The 18026-nt window shown below is 43.0% G+C and overlaps 1 protein-coding gene across 1 annotated transcript in view; it reads left to right on the forward strand.

Annotated features, from left to right (window-relative positions):
* The first annotated feature begins 426 nt into the window (after positions 1–426).
* The window catches only part of ENPP6 (ectonucleotide pyrophosphatase/phosphodiesterase 6), a 32033-nt gene continuing 14433 nt past the window's right edge, over positions 427–18026 (forward strand). The window contains exons 1-3 of the mRNA XM_005517654.3: positions 427–1020; positions 10888–11067; positions 16955–17066. Of these exons, the coding sequence (XP_005517711.1) occupies positions 765–1020; positions 10888–11067; positions 16955–17066 (548 nt within the window). The 5' untranslated portion in view covers positions 427–764. The remainder of the gene's footprint in view (positions 1021–10887; positions 11068–16954; positions 17067–18026) is intronic.

Here is an 18026-nt window from a genome sequence, read left to right on the forward strand (position 1 = left end):
TCCAGCACTGAATATCTAAATAATATCAACAGCCAGAAAATAAATGTAACAATTATTATCCAGCTGAAGCTAGATTTTTCTGCTGGTGCATCAGGAGCTGGATTAGTCCCAGGGTAGCGCAGAGGAAACAGGGGACAGAGACCTTTGCAGAGACTCGCATCCAGGTAGACAGAAGCGAGCCTGCTCAGCTGGAGCTCTGCAGTACCACCATGCCATCGAAATATGCTGGACCTCAACTTACACATACTGCACTTTCCAGCTGGGGAGATGCTTTATCTTAATCTCACTCTGAGTTCTATCGGAAGGCGCTGCCGGAGAGATGAGAAAGCCCGCGTTCGCGCTGCTGGAGGTGTGAGGCTGTGTTCCAAAGGCTGCAGCCCCTCTTTGCGAGAGGCGCGGAGCTGGGCTGGCCGCTGAGTGCGGGCTCCGCTCCGTGCCGGCGGCGGTGGGAGCGCTCTGGCCGCCGCGGCCCCTCCTCGCCGGGGCCAGCGGGCAGCCTGCCCACCCTGCCCCGGGAGCGCCTGCGGAGCGTCCTGAGAGGCTTAGTCACTTCTGTACTGTGCGTTCCCCACGCTGCGAAGCATTTTTTCCCGCAGCTGGGAAACACCAAGCTCTTCCCTCAGCTCGAGGTTAATCATCTGCTTTCAATTAACCTGTGACCTCCCACGCCCTGGGCGCTGTAGCTTTAACGCGGGCGCTGGGAACGGGACAGCAGTGCCAGGTCCGGCCTCGGAGCTGTCGCGGAGCCCTCGCTGCCGCCTGCCATGGAGAGCCGCAGCCTCCTCGCCGCCCTCCTGGCCACTGCCCTCACCGCCCTCCTGCCGCTTCCCGCCGCCTCCTCGGGCCACCGCAAGCTCCTGGTGTTCCTGCTCGACGGCTTTCGCTTCGACTACATTGATGACAGCGAGCTGAAGGGTCTGCCGGGCTTTCGGGACATTGTGAACATGGGGGTGAAGGTGGATTACATGACCCCAGACTTCCCTAGCCTCTCTTACCCAAATTACTACACACTGATGACAGGTGAGTACTTGTATTTCTGTGCTGTGATGCTCCTCAGAACTGCCAGCTCCCCGTGCCGAGGTGGCAGGCAGCTTCCTGTGACTTTTTCTTCCAAGTAAGATATAAAAATAACCAAAGTCGTGCTTTTAGCTGGGAGTTTAAGAGCACTGTGGCATTACAGCCCAGTATTGTTTCTCTGAAACATGTTCCAAATTTGGAAATGCCACCTGGAACTAATTTTTGAAGTTCCCTTTTGCTCATCCAAGATGTAGCCGTGTCCTACCTGCTGCCGCCTCAGCATCACGGCCAGCTGAGGCTCCCTGGTGTGAGCACGAACGAGGGGCTACTGCATATATATAGAACATAGAAACAACTGGGAATGCATGGAAAATAAATACAGAGACTGTTCAGGGGCTTTAATAAAATGCATGCGAACTGTGTGGCTACACAAAGAACTTATTTTCAGTCAGCAGGTCTGTTTTGATAAGTTTAGCATTACATTTCTTTTTAAACTGTTCTTCTCTTTTGTTAACTTTGCTCGAAGTCCTCATATCTGTAATAATTCAAAATAGCCAAATAAGAAAAACAGTCAGGATTTTTGCTTTTACTCCCCTGCAGTTTTTCAGAATGTTCAGGGGAGACTCTTAGAAAATTGAGACGACAGTCATAGTTTTCATTATGCTGACTTGCTTTTAATTTTATGTGGAGGGACACGATTACAGTGACACTAGGAAGGTGCAGAGAGTAGAGCTGGACTAATTCCTTCAGAGACAGACACCAAGGAAGCAAAAGTTAAGTATAAAAACACAACAAAACAGATCTCTTTTCTGGAGTTTCTACTTGGATTTTTCTCTGGAGTTATTGAATAAACGAGAGGTTCCACCTAATGAGGAGGAGTCAGAAAATCTTTTCTCTCCTAAGATATGTGGCATCTTCCACTATTCTTGGAACAATGCAGTGCCCAGTGATTCATATACTGCTTGCTGGGAAAGCAAATAGATGCCATTGTAAGACAAAAATCTGACATCAGTTGTGCCCAGCTTGTTTTGAAACTGCTTAACCTCTTCTCTCTCTCTACCAAGAGAAACTTTCCTCTTGCTCATCTCTGATCAGAGAAGAATATAAAACCATCACAGAGTTGGCTTTGATTCTTTTTCATTATTTGGTGCAAATATATGAATGCAGAATAAATGCTGTGACTGAAAATAGAGGGGTTCCACCCTAGGCCATGTTCTTTACTTGTACATAGACAAACTGACCTAACACTTCATAGGTGTGAAAAAATCTTTGGATGAACCTGTTAAAGAGAAGAAGAGTGAATGACATTTTGTTCCTAACCACATTTAGTCATCATTCCTACTAAGTGTGTATACCTAAAGTGAAGTCTGTAGTCCTCAGCCTTTTGAGGAGTTTTTGAAAACCTCATATTTTGTACTCACAAAGAAGGAGTTTTGTTTAGGTGATGAAACACCACTACTGGACTTTTCATACTTTTAGTAGAGTTCTGCACCTCAACCTGAAGCAATAAGACAGTCTGTGAGACTCAACTCTTCTTGCAAGTCTCACAGACTTTATGATAAGGATATCAAATCAAATACAATTGAATTGCAAATAGCAATTCACCTTCCCAACACATGAGTCACAGTAGTATTAAGTAGGTCAGGAACCAATGGAGGACTAAGTTTAGATGATGAGCATTGCCCAGAGGAAGATACAAGACTGGCCTTGAGCTGTTGAGGTGTTATTGAACCCCATGACTGTGTCTTGGCATGACAGCAGGGTAAATCCCATAGCTGCACTATTCTTACCCTTTGGGGTCATGGTGCCATTTCCAGTGAAAGGAGGTTTTATGGGGTGGTGGGGTTAGGAGTGCAGAGCATGTGGCAGATGTAATGTTAAGCTGTGTTCAGTCTGCATCCATTAAATTTGCAAAGCTGACACAGGTTTTGGAGAAAATTCAGCATGGGAGGGTGACACAAGAATCCTGCCATAGTGACCTGCTTAGGAAATGGCAAGCTGCTGTCTTCCTGGTGCTGCTGTAAGGGTATGGGAAAACTTTCCTCACATCTCACCAGCCATGCACCCCCTCTGCTGCAGCCAGACACAGCTGTAATGGTCTTATTGCCGTTTGTGACTGGGATGTCTGCGAGTTAAATGCTACCATAATTTCTTCTGGGAAATCAGGAACAAATTATTCTTCGTGTCTTGTCCTACACTGCTGTGTCAGGAGCTGCTAAGATAGTCAAATTTTAATTTCCAAAACGTTGTATTTACCTTTGTAGTATATTGGTATCTTTCAGCTAAATCAGTTTAAGAAATTGCGCATTCCCACCCCTTGCTTGTTCATTATTCATTCAGGAGCATTCATGGCTGCCAGGTCTTGGACAACATGTACATAAAAGTGTTGTAGTTCATGTGTATCTGGCTTGCCGCTATTCATTCTCACAAGCAAGGCCTTTCCCTTCTTCCTACTGCCTTTCACCCCACGTCCATGCAACCTTCACTCCAGAACGGTTGAGTTGTTACTAAATGAGATAAGTTCTCCCTCATTTCTGTGGCTTTGGAGGAGGACAGTGGACTCTGCCCCTCAGATACCATCACTGTTGGGACAGGTCAGTCTCCTCAGACATGGGCTCACCTCCTCCTCCTCCTGCCCAGACCCACAGGCAGAGGTTATGGAGATCAGCAGCATTGGCCCCAGTGCTTCTCAGTGCAGATGCCAAATAAATACAACTATAACTGTTGACCAAAAGCCACATATCTAAAAGCAATTAACATATGCCAATGAGAAGCACACCCCTTTCTGCTGAGGCGAGGTGCTGGGTGAAGCACTGACACAGCAGGACAAATAAGATCCAGCCTGGTGAAATCTTGGAAGGGAAGCATGGGAGGGAGGTGACTTGCTTGTGGTTGTCCAATGCTGCAGGGATATGGCAGAGCTCTTCATGGGTCCCACTCTCACTGCTGTTAACCTGTGAGAAGATATTTGTTGGAGCTTCCCCAGATCACACAGAAAGCCTCAGCCCAGAGCCTGCTTAGAGGTCTTTTCCTTTCCTGCACACCTACCACCACCATGAGAAAGAAAACCAGAGCATAGAAAAATGTAAAATCATCAAGTAATTCAGTTTGGGATGAAGCTCCAGTCTTTCTGCAAGCCAGAGCATGGCATCAGGACCTGTTATTTGCTTGAAGAAGCATCAAACAAAAGCCAAATCAGGGCTAGTACAAAGGGATCTTGCTGACAAGCAACCGGAGAAGCTGTTTTGTTACAAAAACCTGGTGCTGGGCAAGGTAGCTCAAGGATGTGCTAGCTTAAAATCCAACTCTTTGAAAAGCAGTCTTCTCTAGCAACTTCCTTTATGCTATGTTTCTTAGTATTGGCTTCTACTGTGGCAGAAAGGCTTGTTTTTAGGTGGTTGGGTTGCTTTCTGAGTTGCTGAACTGAATCCTACCTGGTGTCTGGGCTCTCCATGGTACAGTTACAATATTGCAACTGTTGCCCTGGAAAACATGACCTGAAGAATTAGGTAAAAGGAGATGCTGCAGCTGTGACACAGCTTTTTCAGGACTCTTTGTGGGCTTGTCAAAGGAGGGAAGAAAGAGTCCAAATACATCTATTCAAAAAGGCTCCCTTAATCATACCATATTTGTTTTGGAAAGGAAGGAATTAAGACCACAAGCCAGCTCGAGCTGTTATCCGGTGGGGAGTTTTTAATTTTTCCCTTTCCCTGCTGTGGCCTGGCTCTGCAGGGAGCTCTCATGCCAAGATCAGTGGAAAGTCTGAGGTCTCCCCTGTAGCCACTACAAGCAGGAGTTACTGCTTCAGAGCACTTCATGCCATATCTGTCAAGAAAAGCTGCTCATGGTCTGGTTGGGTCTTCCTTACCTGACAACCTACAGGTGTTGGAGGGGTGATAAAGCACTCCCTGCAGCCCAGCTTTCCTGGATTCTCCCCCAGCTGAGAGCACTCAGGGGTACCTCACATTTCCAGCCAGCATAAACATGAACAGACAGTATCACATCTGACACAAAAATCCAGAAAGGATTTATTTTCCAAGATTGTAACTAGAAATTAGGTCTTTCTGGCAGGTCTTCCATGTGGATCTGCCAGCTACCTGGTCAGCTGTGCAGCCCCACATCCAACAGTCATATTTCACTTCTCCATGGGAAGCAAAGGGAGCTCCTGATTGCAGAGATGGGTGGGGAACTATTTGGAGAGGAGCCAGTGAGGAGCCTCCATGTACCTCTTTGGACAGGACCTGATCTTAAATAAGTAGCAGAGGGGCCGTGAGGTCCCCTGAAGCTTGAGGGGTGGAGGAGAAGGTAGACTAGAGGACATTTCAATCTCCTGCACACGGAGTGAGGGCTGTGGCCTTTGCAGAGATGTCCCACGCTTGCTGTAACACAGTGATGACATGTTTGGGTCTTGTCTAAAATACAGGGGTGGTGTGTGTTTTCTCAGCCACTGCAGCCCATCCCTACGTATGCCATCACCTCCTCCTCTGAATAGCAGGAGGGAATGGGGCAATATGGCAGAGTTCCCACAGATAGGTGGGAGGTCCACTCTGCCAGACTGAATTTCACTCACCTTCCATATTTACATCTTCCCTTCACTCCTCACTCTTGATGTTGGCATACTTAACTGCTGAGGGCTTGGGTGGATGATGCCAAAGTCCAACAAACAGTCTACACCTGTTTGCCCCTGAGCACAGCAAATCAACATACACTGTGCCCCATTTATTCCATGTTTTCTGGGAGAAAATACCCTTTGGGCTCCAAACCCTGGAATCCTCTGGAGTCTGGCTGATGTGCACACATACTAGTATATTTACTATTTACTGCGAGAGGTTTCCTGATTAAAAGCACAGCAGCTCCAGGCTCCTCCCACTCAGCGCCTGAAGGAAGTCCAGTCTGGTGATGGTTCTAGTGGATGCCTCTTTTCTGCTGCACAGTTAATGGCATCCTGACTCCAGCCTGGTCCAGAAAAGGATGCTTACAACTTCTGTTCAGCAGTTAAGCAAGTTCTTAACTATGTAAGCGATACCTGCATGTTTTCTGAGGCATAAAAAATGGAAGGATAGGAGTACAAGAGGGAAGTTTATTACATATACATGACCTATCTCTACTTCACTGTCCAAGCTTTGAAAAGATCCAGAAGGACACAAAGTACATGATGAGTGACAAGGGAAAATGGCTTTTTTTTCTTTTTTGTCCTCTCAAACAGCTACAGATGTCAGCAGCAGATATTTAAAATGTTCTGTTTGTGAAATACAGCTCTGAAATCAAGTATCTTCCTTTTCTTGTATTCATTAGCTTTTAATTTCTAAAACTCTGTGTTAGGAAGCAAAAAGAGTATGAATAAGTCTGTGGTAATACTTTTAACTGGCAGGGAAAGGGTACTATCCCAGCAAGAATAGGCTGGAAAAGATAGTGGGAACCAGGAGGATTTTAATTTTCACATTCTTCCTCTCACTTTGTTTACTTCCCATCTGCAGAAAGGCTGTAATGCCAAGCACCAAGATTTTTCTCTTTCACACACCAAAATATTGCAGAAGTCTGTGTTTGCTTCCTACCAGTTAAAAAAATGGAAACACTTCTAAAGTGTAGAACAGAGTTTTTTCTAACACAAGTTCACAACACTACAAATTAAAATACAGAGTTTTTTCCTTCTTATTAGCTACAATCTCACAGCTCACAACTAGTGTACCTGCTACCAGCTATTAGTGAAGTAGATATTCACATCTCAAGGTATTTCTTAGCCCAGAGCTGAAGTCACTGCCAAAGGCTCATACTCTGTTTAATAGTGCAGGCAGCAGCTTTGTCCATTGTTCTGTCCAGTACTTGGAGCTTCTGTGCCCTTGAGCCACACCCAGATCTGGGGGTTCAGGGGTCCCAGAGTGATCCCTGAGCTCACCACAATTCAGGAGAGCAATCAACAGCTCAAAGTCCTGGCTCTACAGTGACACAAGACCTGACTTCCCACAAGAATGCATCTGCAAAACCTCAGCCAGATGATTTATTAGCTATTTTTGTGCACCCCACCTCTGGCCCCATGATGAAAGAACTCAAGAGTTTCAAGCTCTTACTAAATGAATCCTCTTTAGGGGAAAAAAATAATGTTGTGTATAGCAGAGATTTTTTTTTTTCCTGTGCTTTTGGATGCAATCCTCCTTGAATTGCAAAGTCTTGCCTGATGCAAGCTAAGGTGTTCATGCTTTGGCTCTGTCTGATTTTAGAGGTCATAGAAATTTGAAAAGATATTGTGAGCAAACTCCTTTGGAACATGAATTGTCCATGCACATCATGCAAGTACTACTTTTTCTTCGGGGTCTGCAGATGGCAGGGCCACTTTGCCCACGCCAGTGTTCCCCCCAGACTTCTCATGAGCTCTGGCATTCTCTGGGCTACTTAGGGTTTAGCACGTGGTCTGTGGTCTTTCTCATCAAAGCAGAGCAGGTGAGAGCCATCAGGGGAACAGTAGAGCAGGGCATATATCAAAGCTCAGTTTCTGGGGAGAGCAACCACTATATCTGCTCCAGAACAGGAATATGGTGCTGGTCCTATTTTCTTCATCCTTATGGGAGGCAGCATGAGCAGAGGGGAGCATTTCCCAAGGCAAGTCATCCATCTGTTTACATGGAAGAAATTAACTCTTCCTCAGATTGTATAGCCCTGTGGCAGCCTGTTTTATCATCTTCCTCCCTGACTCTTATTACTTTCCAGAGACTGGGGCCATCGTGGTGGGACATGAGAAGAAAGGTCTCACCATAGTGGCAAGGCATATATCTAATATTGCATAGCACATTTAGCTAAATGCATGTACTGATGTTCACCATCAGATTATGGTACCTTTGTTGCACTGGCTAAGACACACACTGTGGGTTCTCTGATAAATCTGATTTGCTCAGTGCAGAGATGGCAAATTCCCCAGAAGCACACACTCTGGCTTCTGGATCTCACACGCGGCCAGTGCAGGGTGCACAGCACTCAGCGTTGCTGTGCTGCTGCTGTGGGTGGCCAAGTGACTGTGTGCTTTGCTGGTTTTTTAAAATTTCGTCTTTGTTTTGCAGAGATTCATTTGAATGCTGATGAAAGTGCCTGGAAACATGGGAATGTGCTTTAGACAAATGCTGTATGTAGTGTCCAAGTAAGCTGTAGCACGCAGACTTGCAAATGCTTTTGCTGGCTCTCTTCCAGAAGGATACAGCAGTTATCATATTCTTGGGAACTATACCCTCTTTGTTTTCCTCTGTTGCTTGAGGAGGGAGTAATTTTTACTACAATTACAGTGAGTTTAAATAGTGACATCTGTATGCTGAAATTGCTTTCTGCCCTGTTTCTATTTTTGAGACTCCTAAGATAATGTTTGATTACAGAGGAAAGCTGCAGTAATGGAAGAATAATAAATTTGGAATGTTATGGTGACTCTCTAACACCACGCTGCTATTTTGAAAATGATTCAAAAGAAGCACATCAAAGGTAATTTTCTTAGGCTGGAGAAAACAAGTAAAAACAGGATATAAAGAAAAAGGGTTGGACAGGTAACCCAAAAGAAACTTGAGAAATGGCCTTAATTCTGTGAACAAATATCCTGGGGGAAAGGGGGCGGGGGCAGAAATGCCTGTTATTCTAGAGCTTTTCAATCTGGTAAGCAAGGCTCAGAATAGCCATGGTTGAAGATTAACAAAGGTCAAAAATAAAATTAGAGATCAGGCATACTTTTGAACAGTGTTTACTGATGACAAATATTGGGAAGAGCAACCCAAGGAAGAGATTAATTGGTTGATTATTGATGTCTTCCAAGAAGTTCTAGGGTCTTTCTGAGACACAGGCCTCAGGTAAGCAGACATGAATGCATTAAATTGTCATGTCTTCTGATCTGTTGCTCACCTGATCTTTTCTGATCCTGTGAACCACGGATGTCTGAAATGAAAACTGATGCCTTATAGTCTTCTGGGCCTCTCTTTCAATAGTAAAAAAAAAGGATTTGGAGTCCTTAGAAAATTGAGCTAATCTTATGTGGAGAACAGAACACTATCTTCTGTATCAGTTCAAACAGTTAATTAAACTTCCCAACAATACTACAGAGAACAACCTCCAATCTCTTCCTTAAAAATGTGGACAGACAGCAAACCTTTAAGTCCTATAGGATCAGTAGCAGCTAGAGCTCATTGATTCTTTGTGAAGACTACACTATACATCATACAGATCCCTAATACATAGATTTCACACTGACAGAGCTTCAGCACTGACCTGTAAGTTTCCCGGGCTGGCACAAATTGCCTGCTCCAGTTTATTAGGTTGATAGATGCTTAGGAACACATGGACTTTAAGAAGCTGAGGTTGTCCTGTCAATTGTAGGGCTGCAATTTTCATGCACTATAGAGTCTTCCTTCTGTCTCTTTTGAGACTTACAGAAAAGAGAGCACTTGGCAGCCTGAAGAGAGCAGATTACTGACCATCCAATCCACCAGTTCTCCTATATTAAACCTGTTTGGCTTAATGTGGTAAGTAGTGACTGCCACAAACTGGGACCACTTTTTTCCCTCTGGGAAGGAGGAAATGTTCTGCATAACTGAAATACTTTTTAGTAGGGAAGGAGAGTTCAAAATCCATTTCAAGATCACATGCACCCAAAGTATACAGAGTCCTCTGCTTGAAATGACGTCTTTTCAGAACACGAATACTAAGGTTATTTCAGTTCTGATCACCATGCTCAGGCTCAAAATAATCAGAGCCTGTTATCTGGATCCCTGCAATAACATGACTCACCAGCTAATGAGGACAGTGTCTATCACATGCTTTAGTCATTGCTTTTTAAGATATGTAAATAAGGAACTTCCAGTACAACTTATTCTTCAACATTTCTTTTCCCATTTCTGTTAATTCATCTTCAGAATAATTATTAAAATACAGCATCTTCTCTTCTGACAGTTACAAGAAGTAGAAGATCTCTCAATTATTATATACTAGTTTCTTGTAATATGAAGTTGCCCAAGGGTCTCTCAGACACAGTAAGAGGCCTGAACATATCTGATGAAATTATTGCTGTGCCCACAACCAAGAACAAAGCATGATCATTACAAGAAAAAAAGAGAAAAGCTAACAATAATGGAAAATAAAAATAACCTAAATGTGTTTGCCTAGTTTTCTCCTGCTTGCAGAAAAAACAATGTGCCCTATGGATAAAGGAAGAAGTGTAAGTTTCTCAATATTTTTCTAGATTGTGGTTGTATCACCTTCTGTTCACAGCTTGCTTTCCACAGCCCTCTGGTTGTGAGTACTGATGGGTACCTTAAAATGGCCTCAGACTTGGCAGGCATTGGATGTGTAGAAGGAGCCAGGTATCAGCCAAACATGTGGTGCTTGCAGGCTGCTGCTGACTTAGTTTGTGTGTGAGGCTGGGTTGAAATATTGAGCAGGACACAGGGTGCAAGGCATGTTTCTTCTGACCTCAGCTGTCTAAAATTTGGCTGCCTGAAGCTGAGAAAAGGCTGCAATCTTTCTCTACCAATAATTGAGAGTGTTTGCACCTCCATGTACCTGAGATGCCTGTCTTAGGGTGGCATGAACTGCTTTCTAGACATGACTCTTCTTATCCATTGATTGTGAAGGGAACACAGGAGCCTGACAAGCTTCAGCAACTAACTTATGGGTGTCTGAACTGGGGGATTTAGTAAGCAAACTGGAGCACCCCAGTGAAAGGTAAGAGTCAGGGAGATGTTCTGAACAAGAACATCTTCTTCAAGGTAAGAGAACCCAGAATTCAAGACAGGGCTTTTCAGCTGATTTGCTGGATGATCCAGTAGTAGCAATGGTGGTGCTGCCAGCATCCCTCTACTGAAGAATACCAATCTGATTGTGCTGCTTTCTTCTCCACTCTCAAAGGTCGCCACTGCGAGGTCCATCAGATGACTGGAAACTACATGTGGGACCAAAAGGCAAATGTATCTTTTGATATTGGTGTGAATAAAGAAAGTCTGCTGCCTCTCTGGTGGAATGGATCAGAGCCTTTGTGGGTCACAATGATGAAAGCTAAAAAGAACGTTTCCATGTACTACTGGCCAGGTTAGTATGTGAAAAATTGCTACAATGCAGCTTGACAACTGAGCACTACATATGCTGTAGGAATGGCTCTCTAATACAAATATAGATAGAAATACAAATAGAAATTTTATGTGCTTTACTAATCAGAATAGAAATTAATTAGATTTTCTTCAGTCATGATAATTTGCGTATGCTTAGAAAGGAGAACACTGAAGTGTCACTAGTGGCAGCTTTCCACTAAATGCTAGCTTCAGGAGGGTGCTGCCTTGAAGGGCATGCCCTCCTCCATCAACGGCTTGTTCCTCTTGCCCACCCGTAACTTCTGCTATGCTGAGTGGTTGCTCCATGAATGGTTCATGGTCCAAACAAAGTTAAACAGTAACCACCCTCCCCCAATGCTTCTTTGGTTTTAATCTGGAAATTAGTAGCTGAGAGCTGAAGATGATCTGCTCTGTGGGGACAAGAAAATACAGCTGAAAGCAAAGCATCCTTGTCCTCTGGTCATCCTTCATTGTCAATTCATCTGTGGTCCCAGTTGCTCTGAGTCTGAGCCATTCATTTGGAAAGACTTGGCCTTTCTGTTCCTCGTTTGTTAGACATTGGACCACGAGAATGACTAGGGATGTGTAATAACAAGTCCTTTTTAACAAACAGAAATATTGTATCCCCTTAGGGCTATGTCTTTAGGGACTCATATGGAAATAGATGTTCCAGCTGAGCAACCAGACCAAATCCCTTTCAAAGCATCCAGTTTCTCAACTTTTTTACCTTCTAACTGATACCTACGCTAAGCAGTCTACAGATATCCTCAATGTGCAAGAGTGGGCTGGAGGACCAGAGTTAGAAGAGCTGTACTGAATGCAGACAGTGCCAGCAGGGCAGTGGCAGCTGACTCACGCCATGGGCTCTTGGCCAGCTCGTCTCTGCATCCCAGTGAACATGTGCCTGGCCACAGTCGTTCCATGCAATGTGGCCAATGGTGTCCTGGCAAAAAGCCCACGATTCTAAGGAATGGAAGAAAGAGCAAACCAAGATGAAAAACATTGAAAAGCCATCCAGAGTGTTTCTACAGTACTGAAGAGCAAAAAGGTCTGAGGGTAACAATATTGCCTTTATGGACTCAGAGGCAAAGAGTTTACATCAGCCCTGGAAACATGCTGCTTCCTACTGAAGATGTCTCAAGTGATCTAACAGCAAGGCAAATAGTAGGATATAGAAATTATAAAAGAATGTAGAAATTCTTCTAAAAGTTTACAAAAATATCTCTTTTTGTAGACTATTCATTTTTAACTACTATTGTAATTGCTCTCAATAGGTATAATTACATACTGAGTAGATGTAACAGCCTATGGGAGAGCTGCTGAAATCCAAAAAAGCCAGTATCACTTTCCAGTTAAGTGCCTTTGGACTTTACCTAGCTCCTTCACGTTGCCCTTTGAGCAGTGTTTCCCAGGGAGAAAACACGAGGTGTATGTATATGTATCCCTATACATATACGTATACCCTTCACTCTGCCTGCTATTTCTAGCTGAAAATTGCAAAGAACAAAAGAGACCCTCTTTTCCCAGTGCTTATGCTCCCATGTGTATGCATTGAACTCTCTTATGACATGGAGGGGGAATTTTTGCATGATCTGGTATTTTAGCTGTGGACTGTGACATGTACCTCTGTCTGTCCTTAATTATTTATCTGTGATGGCTGACCTTTGGCAAAGCCATCAGTGCTTCAGTTCAGCAAAAGCTGAAGCCATGTTTATTTTAAGGGTACTCCAAATGCAACAGAATTTGTTACAGTTTCCCTATATGATTTTTTAATAACCATTTTCCTGTTCCATAGTAAGGACAAAATCCATTAAAAAATTCTCAATCTACCATTTTAAAGCTTAAATTCTTAACAAGCCATTTGAATGGGAAGCAATACCAAACAAAATGAAAATAAAAGTCCAAGACTTAATAATCATGGTGAGTAGAGGTCCCACAGACATTTGCACTGCATACGATCTGCTACTAGCTATTCGCTTTCCAGCTAAAAATACACTACTGCTTAGTAATGAATCTTGCAATTATGATAAAGATCCAAACAGGAAAAGTTTGGGAAACTCTTAATAAGAGCTGCAATATATAGCGAAATTCATCACACTGTTCTGGAAGATGCTATTTTGTCTTTAGCCAGCAGTAAAGACAAACAAAATCAATGAACCATAGCAGGAATGCACTGGAAATGTCAGAGTGCAGATTCCCAGGATTAACTTTCACCAGTGCCATTTCCTCCTCAGAGGTAGTTCCAAGCTTTGCAAAGTCTGAAACTGCAAAATCTGCTACATTTTCTTCCCTACATTCCTCTCTTGTGCGTAGTCACTGCCTAAACAAATACAATCCAGACCCCAGCACACCGGAATAGAGAACAGGAGAGCCCTCAGATGTGAACAACAATCCCACAGTTTTATCTGTGAGTCTAACATAAACCCAGCAAAGACAACTCATGGGCAGAACACATCTGGGATCTCTTGACTCTAGAAGCAGAGGAGCCAAACTGTCACCATGCTGGGGGTCCCAAACACCCCTTCTGCCAAAATATAAGGCCTTGGATTGTAGGGACGTTTTGCTCCCTTCTTCATGCTCTGCGTGGGGTGAAAGGCGTAGCCCCGCTCCCAGGTTGCCTGTCTGAAGCACTGCTGCTCCAGCAGGTGGAGAATGCCTGGAGGAGTGCAAGAGCATCCAGGCAGTACCACTGAGGTCAAAGCTTTGGAGTGGTCCTCACCCTCAGCCCAGTAAGTGGTGTCATCCCAGATGCTCAAGTTCCTTCATTTTCCAGCAGCCTATGCAACTACTTCAGCTGAAGTGCAGTGACAACTTTTCTAAACACAGAAATGAGAGGGGGGAAGAAAAAAGACTCTAAACTCAACTTTTGCCATTTAAACACAATATTTACCAGACCATACAGCTAGTCTGGAAAGTGTTCAAAATCTTCTGTTATGACATGAAGTGTCCAACTCTTAAATAAATGTTTAGAAATGTAATTTAAAGCTGGCAGAGATTCAGGTCTCCATGTCAGATAGATAAAGAGGGGCCCATATATCACTCTGAAAGAAGTCCTTACTCCTCCTCCAGTAGTTCAGGTTTTTAAATAAAGGTTTAGCATCATACAAAAGTATGCAAAGGTATCTAGCATTACATCTTAGTAAATACAGCTTAACTACTTGTAGTTTAACCAAGAAAAATTTAGCATTCCCTTTGGCTGGCTCCAAATCTGTTTAAATTTCCTTTCCCATAATATCTAAAAGAGAAAATTTACCATCTTGTCCTGGTCTTTACCAAAATGAAATTCAAATATTAAAGGGTCTTCATTGCCAGTATTTTGGACTTGTAACAAGGCTCAACATGAAAAACCCTAATTTAAGTTCTATTCATCATAGAGACTTAAAAAAAAAAAAAAAAAAGAAAAGTAAGCTCTTGGTATCAAAGCATCTTGAATTTCCAATGGTACTGTCAATGAACTGCACACTCAAAGACCACTATTTCATGGCCAAAATGATTTCTAATTATTGCTACCCTGTAGTCTTTTACATCATGCCCGTTACTTACTTGACAATTTAGAAATAGCAAAGATATCTCAGCAACTAAAATATCCCAGCTCCCCAAGAGGTTAATGTTCCCAGTTAAAATTATCTTGTGAGTAATTCTGAGGAGTGTTATTTGAGAAAATTACAATCTGATGTCAGTATCTGAAGAAAAATGAGGCAAAATGATCATATTAGTCACTGCCTATGAGCAGTCATCCACCTGAAGTAAAACACAAGGCATTTCTAATGACTTTCCAAATGCATTCTTAACTTCTTCCCTGGTTTTGTAGACAATCTTGAGCCAGACTCAAGTATGAAAGGAGAAATTTGCTCCAAAGTTCCAATTCAGTCCTGAAATACCAGCAAAGCCCACAGAGGACTACTGCATTGCCTCTAGCATGTGAGGTTGCTGAAAGCCCTTGTTTTGCTGCTGGTAGCACCTAAGACATCCTACAAAAGACTCTGAGAGAGGAGCTCTGTGCCCTCAGGGAAGAGGACTTCCTGGATATGACTTCAAGCCATTCACGGAATACATTTTTCTGATGATTTGGTTAAGTATCAGCTTGGACCCATCTCTGCTGCACAGTGTAATATCTTGGGGATGTTGTGTGCAGATGTACAGAAGTTTTATTGTGCGATGATCTAGACAGTCCTTGTCAAGTATTCTGCTGGCTGTTTATCCAGGCTGCAGACAACTGTCATGGTGGATCATGGTGGAGAGATGAACACTAGGGTATCTCCATGCAGAAAGTGGAAGATTAAGTCATGTGTTTGGGGCAATAGGGGAAGAATGAAAAATAAGCACCATCCCATAGTTTTAATAGAGATAAAAATTAGATAGAGGTTCAAGAGTAGGCAAATTCCTTTTTTACAGGAAAGTAAATCAGTTGACTACATTTGATGTTTATTATTGAAAATAATTAATCATAATGGATGGGATCCCTTGAAACATACAAAGCATGTGGAGACCTGGGAGCCGCTACCACAGGCAAAGAGACTGAATCTGTCATGTGCTATGGCCCTTTAACTTTTGGAAAGAATAATTTCCATCTGACTTATCTGGCTTTCTGCAAATCGGTGAAGATTTAAAAAATTTCCTAGGCCTAAACATTTAATTTTTTCTATTTTTTCATGGTACTCCTGAACCATCACATCAGAAGACTCCTAGCCAGCTTGGCCGGCAAGTAGTGTGCTTTTCCCTGTGTCCCAGTGTCACATCAGTGATGTGAGCTCATGGGAGCTGAGATGCAAGACTGACATACTGTATATTGAGTGTCCCAAATCTGTAAATCACCTCTGATAGTATCTCTGCTTGCTCTAGGCCCCTCTCTGTACTTACACCTCCTTCTCATGCCCCAAGTAACAAGTCAGCTTATGACAGCTCTTAATGCCCATCACTTTCCTCCCAAAGGAGAAGCAGAGGGACCCAGATATAGATAGATTCAGGCTTTGGCTTCGAGCTGCCTTTTTGACAGACTATGTTGCTGTATACAGAGGCCATTTTGCAAAAGGTGTTTTTTTTTGTTTTGATTCCTCCTTGTGCCCCAGGAATACATCAGAAAATGCCTAACTGTGATGGGAGGACTCTGGGGTTCTGGAGTGATAATTCAAATTAATCCAGTGTTTCTGGAAGCATACTTCTTTTAAATATTAATATTATTCAGCAACATAGTAACTGGAGAGCAAAAGGGCAAAGAAACCTCACAAAAACATGTTTTTCTATGTTCAGGGCCATGTTCTCCTGTAGGATTTGTCGCCATAAATTTTTAGGCCACAAAACAGACTTTATTTTGCAAGGAAGGCTGCAAGTTACCAAGAGAGTTAATTGGTTTACACTGTTTTAACAAGACCTCCTGGGAAACAGATATAATAGTGGAGAGCCAGTATCACATAGTAAAATAGAGGTTTATAGAGGATATTGCAACATAAGATACAGTGTGTCTAACTGGAAAGTATTTGCTGAACTTTCAGAGAACAATATATAAATCTACTATGTTGGAAGCCTGGAAATGAGGTTATATGGCCCCAGAAGTTAAAATATAAACAAGCTAGTGATTTAGGTGGAAATGGTCTGCCATTAGGGAATCACACATTTTATTGTGGGAAGGTCACACAGAGACCTTCCTTTTAGAAAGGGAAATAAAAGGATCCAATGCACCATTTCTTACAAGCACTTGTCAAACCAACCTCTCTCCCCTTTTCCTTTGCCAGCCACATGGTTCCCTGCAGGGAAGGCATAAGGTAAGCAATGTCACAGGGAATTTACAGACTTGAACTTGGACAGCAAGGTGTGTGGGTCTGTGATCAAGGTGAAATAGCAGAGCTTACCACATTTTTTGCTTGTAGGTTGCGAGGTTGAAATCCTTGGAGTCAGACCAAGTTACTGTCGTGAGTACTTCAGCGTCCCAACAGACAAAAACTTTGCAGATGCCATCAGCGATGCCCTTGAATCTCTGTGGTACGTCACTAGATTTTTTGCAGTGTGGGTTTTCCTCTTTCTGGGACAAGTTTATGGATTTACTATCAGGGAGATTTTCAGGATTGGCTTCCAGGTAGGAAGATGGGGGCCGAAACTGCTTTATAGTATTATCATAGAAACACCATAACAGAAATAGGTCCTTATATTAAGAATAGAGGGAAAGATGTGCTCCTCTGTTTCTGTGTAGGCTGCAACAAGGAGACATCCGGATTTATAATTTTTTTAAATAAACAACTTCAGGATGAGCCTATGCCTGTCTGTTCACTGACATGCAAGGAAAGGCTTTGAAATGCTTGTATTTAGAGAGGGAATTTGGAAATCCTGAAATTCAGTTCCAGTCCCTTGTTTATGAGACTGATGCTTTGGCTTTTTCTTCATTTTAGAACACCTCAAGCAAAATATTTTCAGAGTGGCCATTCCTTTTGTGCAAATGTGAGTATAGAATAGAGTAGAATAGAAGAGTTCAATTGGAAGGGATCTACAAAAACCATATAGTCCAACTGATGGGCATATATCTCTCAGACAACTCCTAGGAAAAATGTATGCTCCAGACCCAGCTTTCAAGTTCCACCGTCTCTCATCCAAAGAGTTACAAGAGACAATTCCACACAGGCTGTAAAATCAGGGAAGATAGCAGCACCACCTACATAACCAATGCCTTACCTTGGCTATAACTAAGCTCCTCCTTTTAAAACCTTGTTGATTCTATAATAAATTCGCTCCTAGGAAACCCTTCTACTTCAATACTTGCAACTGCCATACCAATTTGAATCTGAAAAGTTTTGTATTCAGATGCTGAAATAAAGGCTCCAAAATTATGAGAGTGCTGGTGGAAATGTTGCTCCCAGTTGGACACTGGGTCCTGCTGCACAGGTGCTCACAAAGAAGTGTTGTTTGCAGCATGGGCTTTGGGCTTAGACAGAAGGTGTATGAGACCAC

Source organism: Pseudopodoces humilis, chromosome 6, assembly GCF_049639895.1.
Source record: "Pseudopodoces humilis isolate 2021_Gansu_Grassland_sample_001 chromosome 6, ASM4963989v1, whole genome shotgun sequence".
NCBI lineage: Eukaryota > Metazoa > Chordata > Aves > Passeriformes > Paridae > Pseudopodoces > Pseudopodoces humilis.